We start from the raw sequence: 13,089 nt of genomic DNA, 5'->3' as shown, positions 1-13,089 counted from the left end.
GGAAAACATGACCACATACAATTAGCTAATGGTAACAGACTTACAGACATAAACTAGCTACATCAGTTCACATACTCCCTCCACAGGCACACAGAAGACACCCTCTTCCCCACCCCCAATTCTCTCTAATTGGAAAATTCAGTTTTTGGCGTGCCCATACACACCACTGGAAGGCCCTTACAATAGGAGTCAATCACCACAAAATTATTTTAGGCTCATATACCTCCAGTGGACTTATTTGCCTACAGCAATGCATGCATTTCCTACATTTTGGTCTTCCTGTTCAGGAGAATTTTGCTTTCTCTAAAAATAGGTTCCTAGTTAGGTTGGACCCGTTCACCAGTGTGAGGTGCTTCTTGCCTTGTAGTTTCCGATTCCTCACCCTGCATCATTGAGGAACTGCTTGGTGCCTCCTTCACATCTGTAGAATCCCCATTAGATCGCAATGCTACGTAGGCGCTCACTGACTCATGCTCTATAGTTATAGCTTCATTGTTAGGCTTCACTGCTTCAGCGTTGATGGGTGGGTCCTGTTCAACACTCCTAGCTTCCTTGTTATGTTGGACCTCTGTAGGATCTCTGGGTGGCTCCAGTTGTAGTATCATATCTCCCTCACCAGGTTGCATCATTATAACTTCCTTGTTAAATTGAACCATTGCAGTATCTCCAGGGTAACTCATATTCTATTCTTCTAGCCTCCTCATAGTCATACTGTACAAGCATTCCAAGCCCCTCTACATCCTTTTCAGCAATTTGGTCAGCCATCCCCATGAATTTCCGCTTGTTCCATTTCCTCCTGGAACCACGTTTCTTGACTTTGAGTGGTTTGGGGGTTTCAATTGGCTTTTTATCTGTCTCCTTAACCGGCCTTTGTCCAGGAACAACAATGTAGTTTTTGGCACCATCACCTTCTGATTGACCTGCACCAAACATTGCCCATTTAAGACCCAAAATCCAGGCCAGAGCGAGGAAGGAGTGATAATGTTTGCACAATGGATGCACTTGAATTGAATGCTAAGAAAATTACCCTGGATTGCAAGAAGAGCAGTTCGGGCAGCTTTTATCTCTGCCTCCTTCTTTGTTCTAGCTGCAGCACCAATGTATAGTATGCCACCAATCTCAACACTGCATATGAAAGGAGCTACACCTGAAGCTTGTTTAGTGCAAATATAAGATGGAATGGCGTAATTCTTCTTCTGAGCATACTCCTGAAGAAGATTCTTGCAAAGGCCAGTTTCTTGCTGCAAAGCATAGTGAGATGTATCATCAGACCATGTCAATCAAGAAAAGATCCTGCAATGCTATGCTAATTTCATCATCCGAATTCATAAATTGAGCTATGAATGGTTCATGGTAACTTAATTTAATCACCATGTTGTGACATATGCATAGTTCATGGGTTCATAAACTGGGCAGAACAAGTTCGCAAGCATCTTCATAACTATTTCCCAGTATTAGGGGGGACCTTGGTGTGATTGAGAGCATTAATAATTACAAATAAATAATAAGACCAAAGAATATTATTGTGCAAATTGCATGAAACCTAAAACAAACTTTTGTTACAGTACTCAGGTACCACTAGACAAACACAGTTAAACTAATTTACTTAGCTGAAAAGAAGTAGGTGATATTAGCATACTTGCAATAAATTTCATAGGAAGGTTCGCAATGCCAAGTTAGGGGGTGTTTGGTTGCCCCTCCTAAATTTTAGTCGCTGTCCCATCGAATGTTTTGACACATGCATGGAGTATTAAATATAGACTAATTACTGAAACTAATTGCATAGTTTGCGACTAATTTGCGAGACGAATCTTTTAATCCTAATTAGTCTATGATTTGACAACTGTTTTGCTACAGTAAACATAGTGCTAATGACGGATTAATTAGGCTTAAAAAATTCAGTCTCGTGGAGTACTGACGGATTATGTAATTTGTTTTTTTTATTAGTATCCAAATACCCCATGCAACATCCTCCCGACATACCTCCTAAATTTTAGTCACTGGATCCAAATACCCCCTTAATATAGGATACTTCAGACACTCTCACATCCGTAAAAATAAAAGAAGTGAAGAAAGCACATCAAGTACTAGATAGGATTGGACCTATGTATTTTGAAGAAGCATGTAAATGTTCTAGGTGGCAGCATAACTATGAATGAGGCAGTTTGTTTTTCCTTTTAGGCTCTGATTTTCTAGATCATCGCTCATTTACATACACCTTGAATTTCAAAGAACAAAAAAAAAAAAATTCCTTTTGGATGATAATGTTGTGTACAATTAGAATCTTTAGACAGCACATCTGCAAAAAAAAGAGTAGTTTTTTTAGATGTGCACAAAAGAGTAACTTACAACTGCTGGGATGCTTCTGGTTTCAGTCACTGCAGCAGACATGGCTATCTCCATGAGCGCAACTTCCGCAGCCGACTGTTCTGCAGCCTTCCGGCTGAAGAACCCAGGCAGCGACTCATACCTGGTGTTGTTAACGAATACCGTGGACTTGAAGACAGGTTCATGGGACGGCCCTTCTTTGAGCGTATGGTACTCCGGGGTTGGAATGCCAACCTTTTGCGCATACTCCTGCAGACGGCTCTTGAACACGTAGCAATTCTCAACCCCTGTCACAAATCAAAAGCACAAAACAGCTAAGAAAACAGCAGCATAACAATGTTGGTGAATAAGAAGAGAAATTTGGAACGAGCTGTTTGCAGACACACTGCTATGGATGGACTGACAAGATGCACTCAGGACAGGCTAAGCAACTGTACTGAGTAAAGTAGAGGCACTAGCACATTATCATCTCAGAAATTGTGCGAATCGGCAAGAGTGAGATGCGCTTGGCGAGAGGGGAAGGGAAGGGAGGAAGAGTTGGGGCAACTTACTGATCCCGGCGGGGGCGACCGCGACGATGGCCCCAGCTCCAGGGGAGATGCAGATGGCGGCATCGGGCGAGGCCGCGCCTCCGCCGTCCATCGCGCCGCCGCCTTGGAGCGTGAGGGTGCGAGCAGCAGAGGTTCTGTGCGGTGCTTCTTGGGGAATCCTTCCTCCCCCCGCGTGTGTCTGTAGCATTTTTTATTAGAACAAAAATTCGCGTTTTGTCCGAATGGCAAGCTGGTCCCACCGACTGGTGGACCCACATGTCAGTGGCTGTTGCCTCAGAACCGAAGCACGGAAGCAAACACTCGCCGTCGCCGGGGACGGCCTCTCGGCAAGGACACACACCGGCGTAATGACGCTGTAAAGTGCACAAGAGGCCAGCTACTACAGTACTCCGCATTTGCTAGGAGCCAATGAATCAGTCAGTGTTCAGTGCCCGCCGCAAATGATTGAATGGCACGCAGTGGAGTACAAAGCTCAATCGTTGGGCGTCCGGCCGCCACCAAAACTGACGTCAGGGTGGCACTGTCTCGCCGACCGCTCCGGCGGTCTCGGCCCCCAGACCCTCGCCGCCGGCGCACGACGCTCCTTCTCCAATCAGCCGCTCAAACGCCGCCGCATCAACCGGGGCAGCGCAGCAGCCGTCCCGCAGGATGTCCAGCAGCAGCGGACGCGCCGGCGCGAGACAGCCGCCGGGCACGCAGCGCGGCGACCAGCTCCGACAGCGCGGGCGAGTCCCAGCGCAGGCCCCGCCCGACGGCCTCCCTCGCCACCTCCCTCGCGGCGTCAACGTCCCCAGCGGCCACGCAACCGGCGGCGACGACGCCGAACGTCCGGGCGTCCGGCGGACACCCGGCGCGCTCCATGCACCCCAGCATGCGGCGCGCGGCGACCAGGTGGCCCCCGTCGCAGAGCGCGCCGAGATAGACGCCGTAGACACGTGCGCAGGGTACGATCCCCCGCAGGAGCATTTCGTCGAACGCCTCCTCGACGGACGTCGAGCCGTCCGCGGTCGCGGAAGGCGCGGAGCAGCCGCTCGAACTCCGGGAGGCCCGGGGCGACGCCGTCGCCGTCCATCCGCCTAGCCACGACCTCGTACGCCTCGGCGGCCATCCCATCGCGCAGGAGCGCGCCGACGACGGCGCGGTGGTCGGGCCGGGCCGGCGGGACGCCCCACCGGCGCATGTCGTCGAGGAACGCGAGCGTGTCCCGGGCCGGGGCGCCCCGGCGGCGGCAGAGGGAGGCGAGGACCGCGCGGCAGTGGCGCGGGTCCGGGTCGAGGAGGAGCGGCGGCATGCAGCGGAGGAGGTCCGCGGCGGCGGAGGGCTGGCCGGCGCGGCAGAGCGCGGAGGTGAGGATGCGGAACGTGGCGGCGTCGGGGGCCGCGTGCGGCGCGGCCCGGAGGAGCACGGCCGGGGCGGCGCGAAGGAGCGTCGGGGACCGGGAGGAGGAGCAGCAGAGCGCGGCTAGGAGGGCGTTGAGGGCGCCCGTCGTGCGGTGGGCCGTGCAGAAGAGGGTCGCGGCGGCGGCGAAGCGGCCGTGGCGCGCCAGGGTGGACAGCAGGCGGTGCTGGTGGCCCGTGGCGTCAGACCGGGGTTCGGAGTGGCGGCTCCCGGCCATCGTAGCGCTGGACTGGAACTCTGCAAGCGATGATGCAGTTTAAGACTATGCTCTGTGACTCAGGTAACTTGCATTGCAATTAGGGAAAAGATCACACATGATGTTTTTCCTTTAAATAAGAGCAGCCAGAGTTGAGAATTACTACAACAAGAGATCTCCTACAACAACATTTATCAACACATGATTCACAGTACATTTTATCTTTCACTCAGCACACTTCCCACAACACATCTACAAATATGTATCTCCACGGTCATCTGACAACTCATGATGCAAAACAATCCATGCCTTGCCTGCCTTCCTTTACGGTTCCCCGAAGTAATCTGAATTCTGACAATGCAGCCTACTGTAAAGCCTCATTCTCTGTTAGAGCGCACAACAGCAATGGGGGAGGTAATCAATCACTCATCAAAGACTCACATATCCTCTACAATCAATCCACCTCAACAACACGGTGACCATCGCTGCAGATTACGGTTACAGATCACAAGACCGCCTTCAACTGTTCCAGCACCTCTCTCTGCTGGAATGCACCAGCGTAAAACACATCATTGCACGGATCACAACTTGGGGGACAGAAAGCTGGCAACTTTACAAACACGATTCATATATACAAACGGACAATCTATCCAAGGGCTACAATGCTAGTCAGCTCGACAACATTCCTTCATTCATGCAGGCCAATACTACCCCCATCTAGCGCTATATTAGCTGGACAAATGCATCTATCTATTCAACAACATCTGTGAGCAGACATGTGCAACCATTCTACCTGGGCCCATATGCACAACCCCCCACTTGCCCAGGCAGCAACCCCTACCAAGCCCTGTTTATCATATCAAGCACATGGTTTAAAAGGCGTCGCCTAGTCGTCCAGGCAAGGAAAGTTGCTTGGCGTCGGGCTCGCCTGGACTTCCGCGCTTAAGGCGTCCGCCCTGACGTACTAGGCGTCCGCCTTGCTCGATTAGGCGTCTGGTCGTCGCCAAGGCGCCTGCGGCGGATGCTTTAACTCGCGAAATCAGGGGGGCGCGCGGAAAGAAGCGATGCGCGCCAGCGCGCGGGAAGAAATCGCTCCCATGCCGGGCCTTCCCGCCTTTCCGCTGCTGCGCGCGAGAACAAATTGAGAGGGAGAGATAAAGGGCAGAGGTAAATCAGAGAGAGGGAGAGTAATTAGATTTAGAAACCAGAGGCCCGCCGCTCCGCCCCTTCCTGACGCGGCGATTCCCACCGGCGCGGCGTCAAATCCTCGCAGAGCGCGGCACAGCCGGCGGCCCCGCACATCTCCACTGGTCGCCCCCTCCTGCAGCAACCGGATCCCGCCGTTCGCAGCTCGATTGAAGCCTGCCGGCCGCCAAATCGACTGGAGACCAGCCGTCCATCGTCTGCTCTCTGCCAGGCACCAGGACGGGGCTCCAATTTGCTTTGCGGCCGGCCCCCAGCTCCGACCTGCTCACCTGCCTTCCCGCTGGGCACTTGCAAGCTGAGGTAGTGCCTCTCCCCTCTGTTTCCCTCCCTTCCTCTATTACATAAGTAGTCGATTGTGCCTGCTTGTGGTTGGATTGCATAAAAAACAGAGCACGTCACATGGTGTTGTCTGCTTCTTGCTTGATACTTGTGGTTTGTTTTATAGATGCAGACTCTCTATTTCCCTCCCTTCCTCTGTTACTTAAATAGTTGATTGTGCCTGCTTGTGGTTGGAATGGATTGCATAAAAAACAGAGCACGTCACATGGTGTTGTCTGCTTCTTGCTTGGATACTTGTGGTTTGTTTTATAGATGCAGATTGGAGTGGTCCACTCCTAGTCTTCTTTGTGGTTAGAACATCTGGGGCTGTGTATTATATGCTGATTGCTCTGTTTTATATGCTAATTGCTCCGATTTATGTGCTAAAGTGACTTGATTTATGCTAATTCCTACACCTTTATCCCATATTATACTGCTACTTTCTGCTAGTGTTTGCTTTAGGATGTACTGTAGTGTCCTTTGCTCTTTGTTGAACTGCTCGTTAGCCTATATAAACTATACAGAGCATTAACCATGCTATGTGCTTGGGTTCTTTGCCTTTTTATGCAGGTGAAACACAATGGCAAGTCCACCTTCCACTGCTAGCGAGTATGATCCCAAGAATAATCCAACCCGGAAGCCACAAAAGACCAAGGATCCAGGGTGGAAGTACGCCTACTGGCCAAACCTTAGCAACAAGGATGAGGTAGCATGCACCTTGTGTGGTGGGAGTGTTCGTGGAGGGATAAAAAGGTTGAAGCAACATTTAGCAGGTGGCTTTGGAGATGCAAAAAATTGTCCTAAAGTGAGCATTGAAATTAGGAAGGAGATGGCAGCTTTTTTGGAGGCTAACAAGAGAAGAAGACCTTTGTTCCTAGAGGATGAGGATGGAGAAGCAGAAGTGGTGGAGGTGGCATCAAGTGGGCCTCCTGTAAGTGAGGCACAGCAAAATGAATCTTCTCAAGCCGCCAAGGTTCATCCTAGCTCAGGGACAGCAGCCAAAAGAAGGCAATCAACCATACAATTGAAGGCTGTTGGTAACAAGACTGCACAGCAAAAGACAAAGACCATTGTTGAGATGCTTCGAAAAACACCAGAAGAGGTGGTAGATGAGAGACTGTTAGGTTCTTACCAGCCCACAATTAATGCAGCAGCAAAAAGCCGGGAGGAGAAGTATTATGTGGATATGCAGTGGGGTTTGTTCTTCTATGAGTGTGGTGTACCTTTCAATGCAGCAGCCACAAGACAATTTCAGATTGCAGTTGAGGCCACATCTCAGTTTGGTTCAGGGTACAAGCCTCCAACACCTTATCAACTTGGGGAGCCATTGCTTAAAGAGGCTGTGAAGTCAACAAGTACCGTGAGGGAGGAGCATGAGAGGGCATGGAAACAGTATGGCTGCACACTTATGTCTGATGGATGGTCCGATAGGAGGGGACGCCACTTGATTAACTTCCTAGTGAATAGCCCGGAGGGGACATACTTCTTGGAGTCAGTTGATGCATCAAGTGAAGTACATGATGCTAAGATGCTTGCTGATCTGCTAGAGGAAAGAATTGATGACATTGGAAAAGACAAGGTTGTCCAAGTTGATACAGATAATGGTGCTAACTTTAAGGCAGCAGACAAGCTTTTGATGGAAAGGATTCCTACAATATTTTGGAGTCCATGTGCTGCACACTGTTGGATCTCATGCTAGAGGAGATTCAGAACTTGCCAGCATTCAAAAATATATTGCACGTGCAAGGCATGTTACAACTTTCATCTATAGGCATGGGAGGATCCTTCATGCCATGAGGGAGAAGACAGGTGGGGCTGATCTTGTGAGACCTGCAGCAACTCATTTTGCAACTTCCTTTCTTACTTTGAAGAGTTTGTACAAGCACAAGGAAGCTTTGAAGCCTTTATTTCATAGTGAACAATGGATTGGGAATAAATTGGCAAAAACCAAAGCAGGTCTAGATGTGCAGGCCATTGTGTTCTCTACAGAGTTCTGGAACAAAGTTGAAGATTGCCTTAGAGCTTCAGCCCCACTTCTCAATGTGCTTAGGGTGGTTGATGGAGATGAGAAGCTAGCAATGCTAGAGGTTCAAGCATTAATGAACCATGCAAAAGAGAAGATCAATTTGAGCTTTGCCATACCATCCAAGAAAAAGTAGATCATGGAGATAATTGAGCGAAGGTGGGAGAAACAAATGGATCATCCACTCTATGGGGCTGCATTGTTTTTGAACCCAGGGAAGCTCCATCCTCTCATAAGAAAAAATGATGATGCAACTGTTGGACAGCTAAGAGGTTGCTTTCTTGATGTACTTGCAAGAATGGTGGAGGATAAGGAAACTAGATACAAGATCAATGCTCGCCATGGATTATGAATTTCTTCGAGGAGATGCTTTTTCAAACAAAATGGCCAAGCAAAACCTTGAGTCTTTGAGCCCTCGTAAGTGTTGTGTTCTTCTCTTTTAATGTCATCAAGTGTATATTACAGCAATTTAATTCCAGCAAGCTAGCATTTTTCAATCCCAGCTCCTAACATATGATGCATTTGTTGTTCTAGTTGATTGGTGGCGTTCATATGGTGGCCATGCTATTGAGCTGCAAAGGTTTGCTAAGCGTGTGGTCAGTCTTTGTGCTTCATCATCTGGTTGTGAGCGCAATTGGAGCACCTTTGAATTTGTGAGTTTTTCCCCATCTGTCATCTCCTTGCTGTTCTTACCAATATTTCAGCAAGCATTTTATTCATCTTTTTGGTGTATTGTGTTTCTTATTTTGTAGATCCACACAAAGAAAAGGAACCGGTTGTTGCATAAGAGGTTAAATTCTATTGTCTTTGTTTCCTACATCCGGAAGATGAAAACTAGGTTCCAGAAATTGAGGCAGAAGAAAGGTAAAGGCTTTGATCCTTTGGTTGTTGAGGAGTTTGATTGGGACAATGAGTAGGCTGACTCACTGCATGTGTCCCCTCATGGTGCTCGTGGCTGTGAGTGTGACCTTACATGGGACCTTGTTGATGAAGCTATTGGAGCATCAGAGTTACTTCGTGGCAGAAATTTACCAAGAACAGCCCACAACAAGCGTGCTAGAAATTATGCACCTATTGGGGTTTAGGAGGAGCTGGGTTCAGAAAACGAGGATGAAGAAAATCAAGATCCCTATGATGACGTAGATGTGACAGATTGTGAGGATGATCCTTGTGATGCCAATGGTAGTGGAGGAGATGAGGAGGCAGCCAACATCATTGGAGAGTTTGATGATGGCTATTGAGAGGAGGGATTTCAGATTTCCTATGTTGCTATTTCATATATGATGCGCACTAGCAGCGCTACTAATTAAGTCATGCCATTAGAGACTAGTTTTTTGCTACTGAGACATTTCAGATTTGCTCTTTTGCTACTTCATATTGTGCACTAGTAGACTAGTACTCTAGTAGCACTACTTATCATCCTTATTATGGTCTAAAACTATGTATGTCTGCTAAGAATTGGTAATATTAAAGTCTGATTTGCTTCTGAATTTTAGCGCCATTATATATTATGATATTCTTATGGCGTCGCCTAGGCGTCCGCCTTGCTCGCCTAGGCGTCCGGAAGGGGGTCGCTCGCCTCGCCTCGCCTTAACGCCTTTTAAACAATGATCAAGCATCTTGAGATCTTTTTACACTTGAAAAAGGAATAATGCTGGCAAAGTACAACCCGAATCTTCGCTGACTATTTACATTTTGGTTAACCTAGGTATGATTAATTATTTGGAGGGCGCCTCCAAGTTCAATGGCAGGATCAGGGTAGGGTCCACAAACCTTCTGCAAGGAGGCTAATGAATCTTAACTGTATCTTACAAATTGCACACGCCGTCCAACAGGCAATATATGCACCGAAAGCCATGGCGCCACCAACACTGCCTCTGTGACAAGGCTTACCATCATCTTGGATCTTGAAACCGGACCATGCTGTGGAGCATCACTTGGCCAAAAATGGAAGGCCTATCGGTTGCACTGTGGCTGCATTGTCATGAGATATAGGCCTCATCTTACTTGTAATTTTCCTCGGCATAGATAGAGACAAGACCATTATCACCAGCACCAGCAGCCAGGAGTGATTTGTATGGGTGAAAAGAAAGGCAATTTACACTGCCTATTCTTTGACCCATAAAAGATGGCTGGTAGCGAATAATCGTCAACTGCTCTCCTTCAAGACTAAACACTTTAATCATCTGCTTGGCTGAGCCACTAGCAACAACCGGGGCATGCCGATGAACCGCTAATGCTGTAAGTGAACCCCTGTGTGCCTCAATAGTCAGGTAGGGTTCTGCGGCCCTTCTAACATCAAGAAACTGAATGTCTCCAGCTTGAGATGCACTTACAATCTGTGATATCACAAATAATACAAAAGGGAGCATTGTAAAGAAGCCCAGACAACTATAGAATTGCTTAGTTGTTTCAACAACGAAAATACATAGCAATGTACAGTGGAAGTATTTACCTTGTATGGATCAAACCCAGGCTGAAACCCTATGCCCACAACCTTTTCCGTTCTTGGGGCATGCGGCCTGGCCACATAGACAAGCCTAAAGTGTAGAAAAAGAATATTCAGAGTAAAAATAATTAAGTTGGCAGAAAAGAAAGAGGAAACAGGACATTTCATAGGGCACATGCGCATGAAATGCAAGGCCAGAGGATGTAGACACTACTGTACTTACCTATCAGGAGAGCGAACATCATATATCCTGACAGAACCATCAGCAAAACCAGCAGCAAAGTGTCCGGAGCGGACCTGAGATGCAGACTGAAATAGAAGCAAAACAAGCAACATCTCAAGAACAGATCAACACAAACCAGATTAACATAAAACTTGCTGCAGCAAGAATCAAATATATAAAGTAATCAAACAGCTAATTTCACACCTATGGAATGAAAATGTGTTCTTGAGAAACAAACTTTTTTTTGCCAAAGGGCGCCTAGCTCAGTCGGTTAGGTGACCCAGCGGCACTCCTCAGGTCCTAGGTTCGACTCCCCGTGGGAGCGGATTTCAGGCTGAGGTTAAAAAAAATCCCCTCGCCCGTCCCCATGTGCCAAAGCGTAGTGGAAGGCTCCGGCCCGGTTCTCACAGGGTTACGGCACCTCCTGCGTTAGGATGGGGGCGGGGGTTCGGGGTTTTTCTCGATCTATGTGAGAAGATCTTCTTCTTAAACGGAAAAACCCGGAGGCCGTCATAACCCCCGTAGGTCGAGTTTTTTTTTTTTTGAGAAACAAACTTTTAAAATGCTATAAAAGTATAACAACAAGATAAGCTAAAAAAAACATTACACTGGACTACTGGAGGACAGTACTTATTTTTTGATGAGTAAAAACAAGTCATAGCTTAAGACATATATAACATGAGCAAATCCTTTGCCAAATTCACCTCTTGTTCACATTGTTCAACCAACTTAAGACAAGCTAACAACTTTCCTACAGAAAGCAACAACAAATGCCACTTCCATGCATAAAATCTTAACCATATGAATGGCACATAATCATTAGGAGTCTAGGAGGATCCATGCATACAATCATTACTCATGCAAGAATAGTTACTCCACTTTACCTCTACTAGCAACTCGCATGCAGATGTACCTAGAGTCCTTCCTACCATGTGTACTATTTTTTTGGTCACAATTTCACTATCAAAAACAAACCCTTGATTCCATGGCACTTAATTACTGGCGGTGAAACGCAGTTACAGAGTAATGTTCTAAGTTATTGATTAATATGACGGGAAGATCAAGTACACAGCATGAACCGCAAAATAGAAAACACAGAATCACATATCTATGGTTATTTCTTCAATGACAATGTGTAACATATAGCCTAGTCAAATACTCAATCCGTTTCAAATTATAAGACGTTTTGGCTTTTCTAGATACGTAGTTTTTGCTATGCACATAGACATACACTATGTCTAGATACATACTAAAAACAATGTATCTTGAAAAGCCAAAACGTCTTATAATTTGGAATGGAGGGAGTACTAAAAAGAAGTTACTTGTATAGTTGTATGAATATTCCAATTTCTCAGACAGCGCAAGGCCACAGGAACTCACCAGGGAAGAAATGGCACTATCAGCAGTTGACTGAATGGTTTGAAATTGGCTTGAATTTGTTTTGAAATTGGCTTGGAATTGGAAACTCAAAGTAGAAAAAGGATTTGTATTTGAAAAAAATGTTCCTTTTCTCATTTTCAGCCCAACCCAGGAATTGGTCGGCCCTTTTCCTCCCTCCTCTTCTCGGCCTCGGCCCACCGCTGGCGGCCCAGCCTTTCTCCCCTCCTCCCGCGCGCGGTCCATCCCGCGCTGGCCTGCTCCGCACGACTCGCCCTCGTGGCCCAGCTCAGCCGTGGCCCGCCTCGGCTTTCGCTGCGTCGCCCGTCAGCCGCCCGCACTCGCCGCTCTCTCCCTTCCCTCACTGTCCCGCGGGCCCCATACGTCAGCCACCCCGCGCCTCTTTCCTTTTCTTCCCTGACGCTCTTTCCTTCCTCCGTCCTGACAATGGCGCGGCCAAACCCGGCAAGCCATCGCGCCGGTGCTCCCGCAAGGAAGGCGACCAATCACCTCAGCGTGCCCCGCTCCCCTTCCTTGTACGCTGCGCCCGCCCGCCTATAAAGCCGAGCCAAACCCCCTTTTCCTTCTCCCTTTTCCCGACCGCGCTCAAGCAGCTCGCCACCGCCGCGGTAATACGCCGACCAGCGCCCAAGCCTCGTCGGCGACGTCACCCGAAGCTCCGCCGTACTCCCCCGCGCCCGTAGGTACCTCCATATCTTGCTTTTGGTCACGATTCGATCGGATTCACCTCACCCGCGCCCTCCCTCTCTCTCCAGATCGCCGCCGTCGTCGATCGCCCCTACCGAGCCTCCTCGGACGCCGCAACCACCTCCAGACGCATTGCGGTGAGCTTCTCCACCTCCCGGTGCCCCCGTTTCGGTAGTTAGTGCCCTAGAACGTCGTATCCGTAAGCACCGGTCGCCACCGACCATGGCGCCCTCGCCGGAGGCGCTGTGCAGCGACGGGTAATCACCCGATCTTATCGGCACCGTCAGATCTGTGTTGAACGGCCGTGATTAG

The 13,089-nt window shown here is 48.6% G+C and overlaps 3 protein-coding genes and 1 pseudogene across 3 annotated transcripts; 1 reads left to right on the top strand and 3 right to left on the bottom strand.

Annotated features, from left to right (window-relative positions):
- Positions 1–3,364, bottom strand: LOC136487593 (double-stranded RNA-binding protein 8-like; annotated as a pseudogene).
- Positions 3,365–3,419: 55 nt separating this feature from the next.
- LOC136487945 (pentatricopeptide repeat-containing protein At2g38420, mitochondrial-like) lies at positions 3,420–4,494 on the bottom strand. The gene is given in 2 exon segments (XM_066485029.1): positions 3,420–3,869; positions 3,871–4,494. Coding segments are annotated over 2 exon segments (999 nt in total). The 3' UTR covers positions 3,420–3,494.
- A 2,083-nt stretch (positions 4,495–6,577) lies between these two features.
- Positions 6,578–8,937, top strand: LOC136487944 (uncharacterized). Its single transcript, XM_066485028.1, has 3 exons — positions 6,578–7,601; positions 8,555–8,673; positions 8,773–8,937. The coding sequence occupies exons 1-3, from the start codon at positions 6,578–6,580 to the stop codon at positions 8,935–8,937; spliced, it is 1,308 nt and encodes a 435-aa protein (XP_066341125.1).
- Positions 8,938–9,892: 955 nt separating this feature from the next.
- Positions 9,893–12,315, bottom strand: LOC136487943 (regulatory-associated protein of TOR 1-like). The gene is made up of 4 exons (XM_066485027.1): positions 12,073–12,315; positions 10,693–10,778; positions 10,476–10,560; positions 9,893–10,359 (listed from the first exon to the last, which is right to left on the bottom strand). Exons 1-4 carry the CDS (start codon positions 12,313–12,315, stop codon positions 10,024–10,026), a joined length of 750 nt encoding a protein of 249 aa, XP_066341124.1. The 3' UTR covers positions 9,893–10,023.
- Positions 12,316–13,089: the final 774 nt, after the last annotated feature.

Source organism: Miscanthus floridulus, chromosome 10 (assembly GCF_019320115.1).
Source record: "Miscanthus floridulus cultivar M001 chromosome 10, ASM1932011v1, whole genome shotgun sequence".
NCBI lineage: Eukaryota > Viridiplantae > Streptophyta > Magnoliopsida > Poales > Poaceae > Miscanthus > Miscanthus floridulus.
This window is presented reverse-complemented; position numbering and strand designations above follow the sequence as displayed.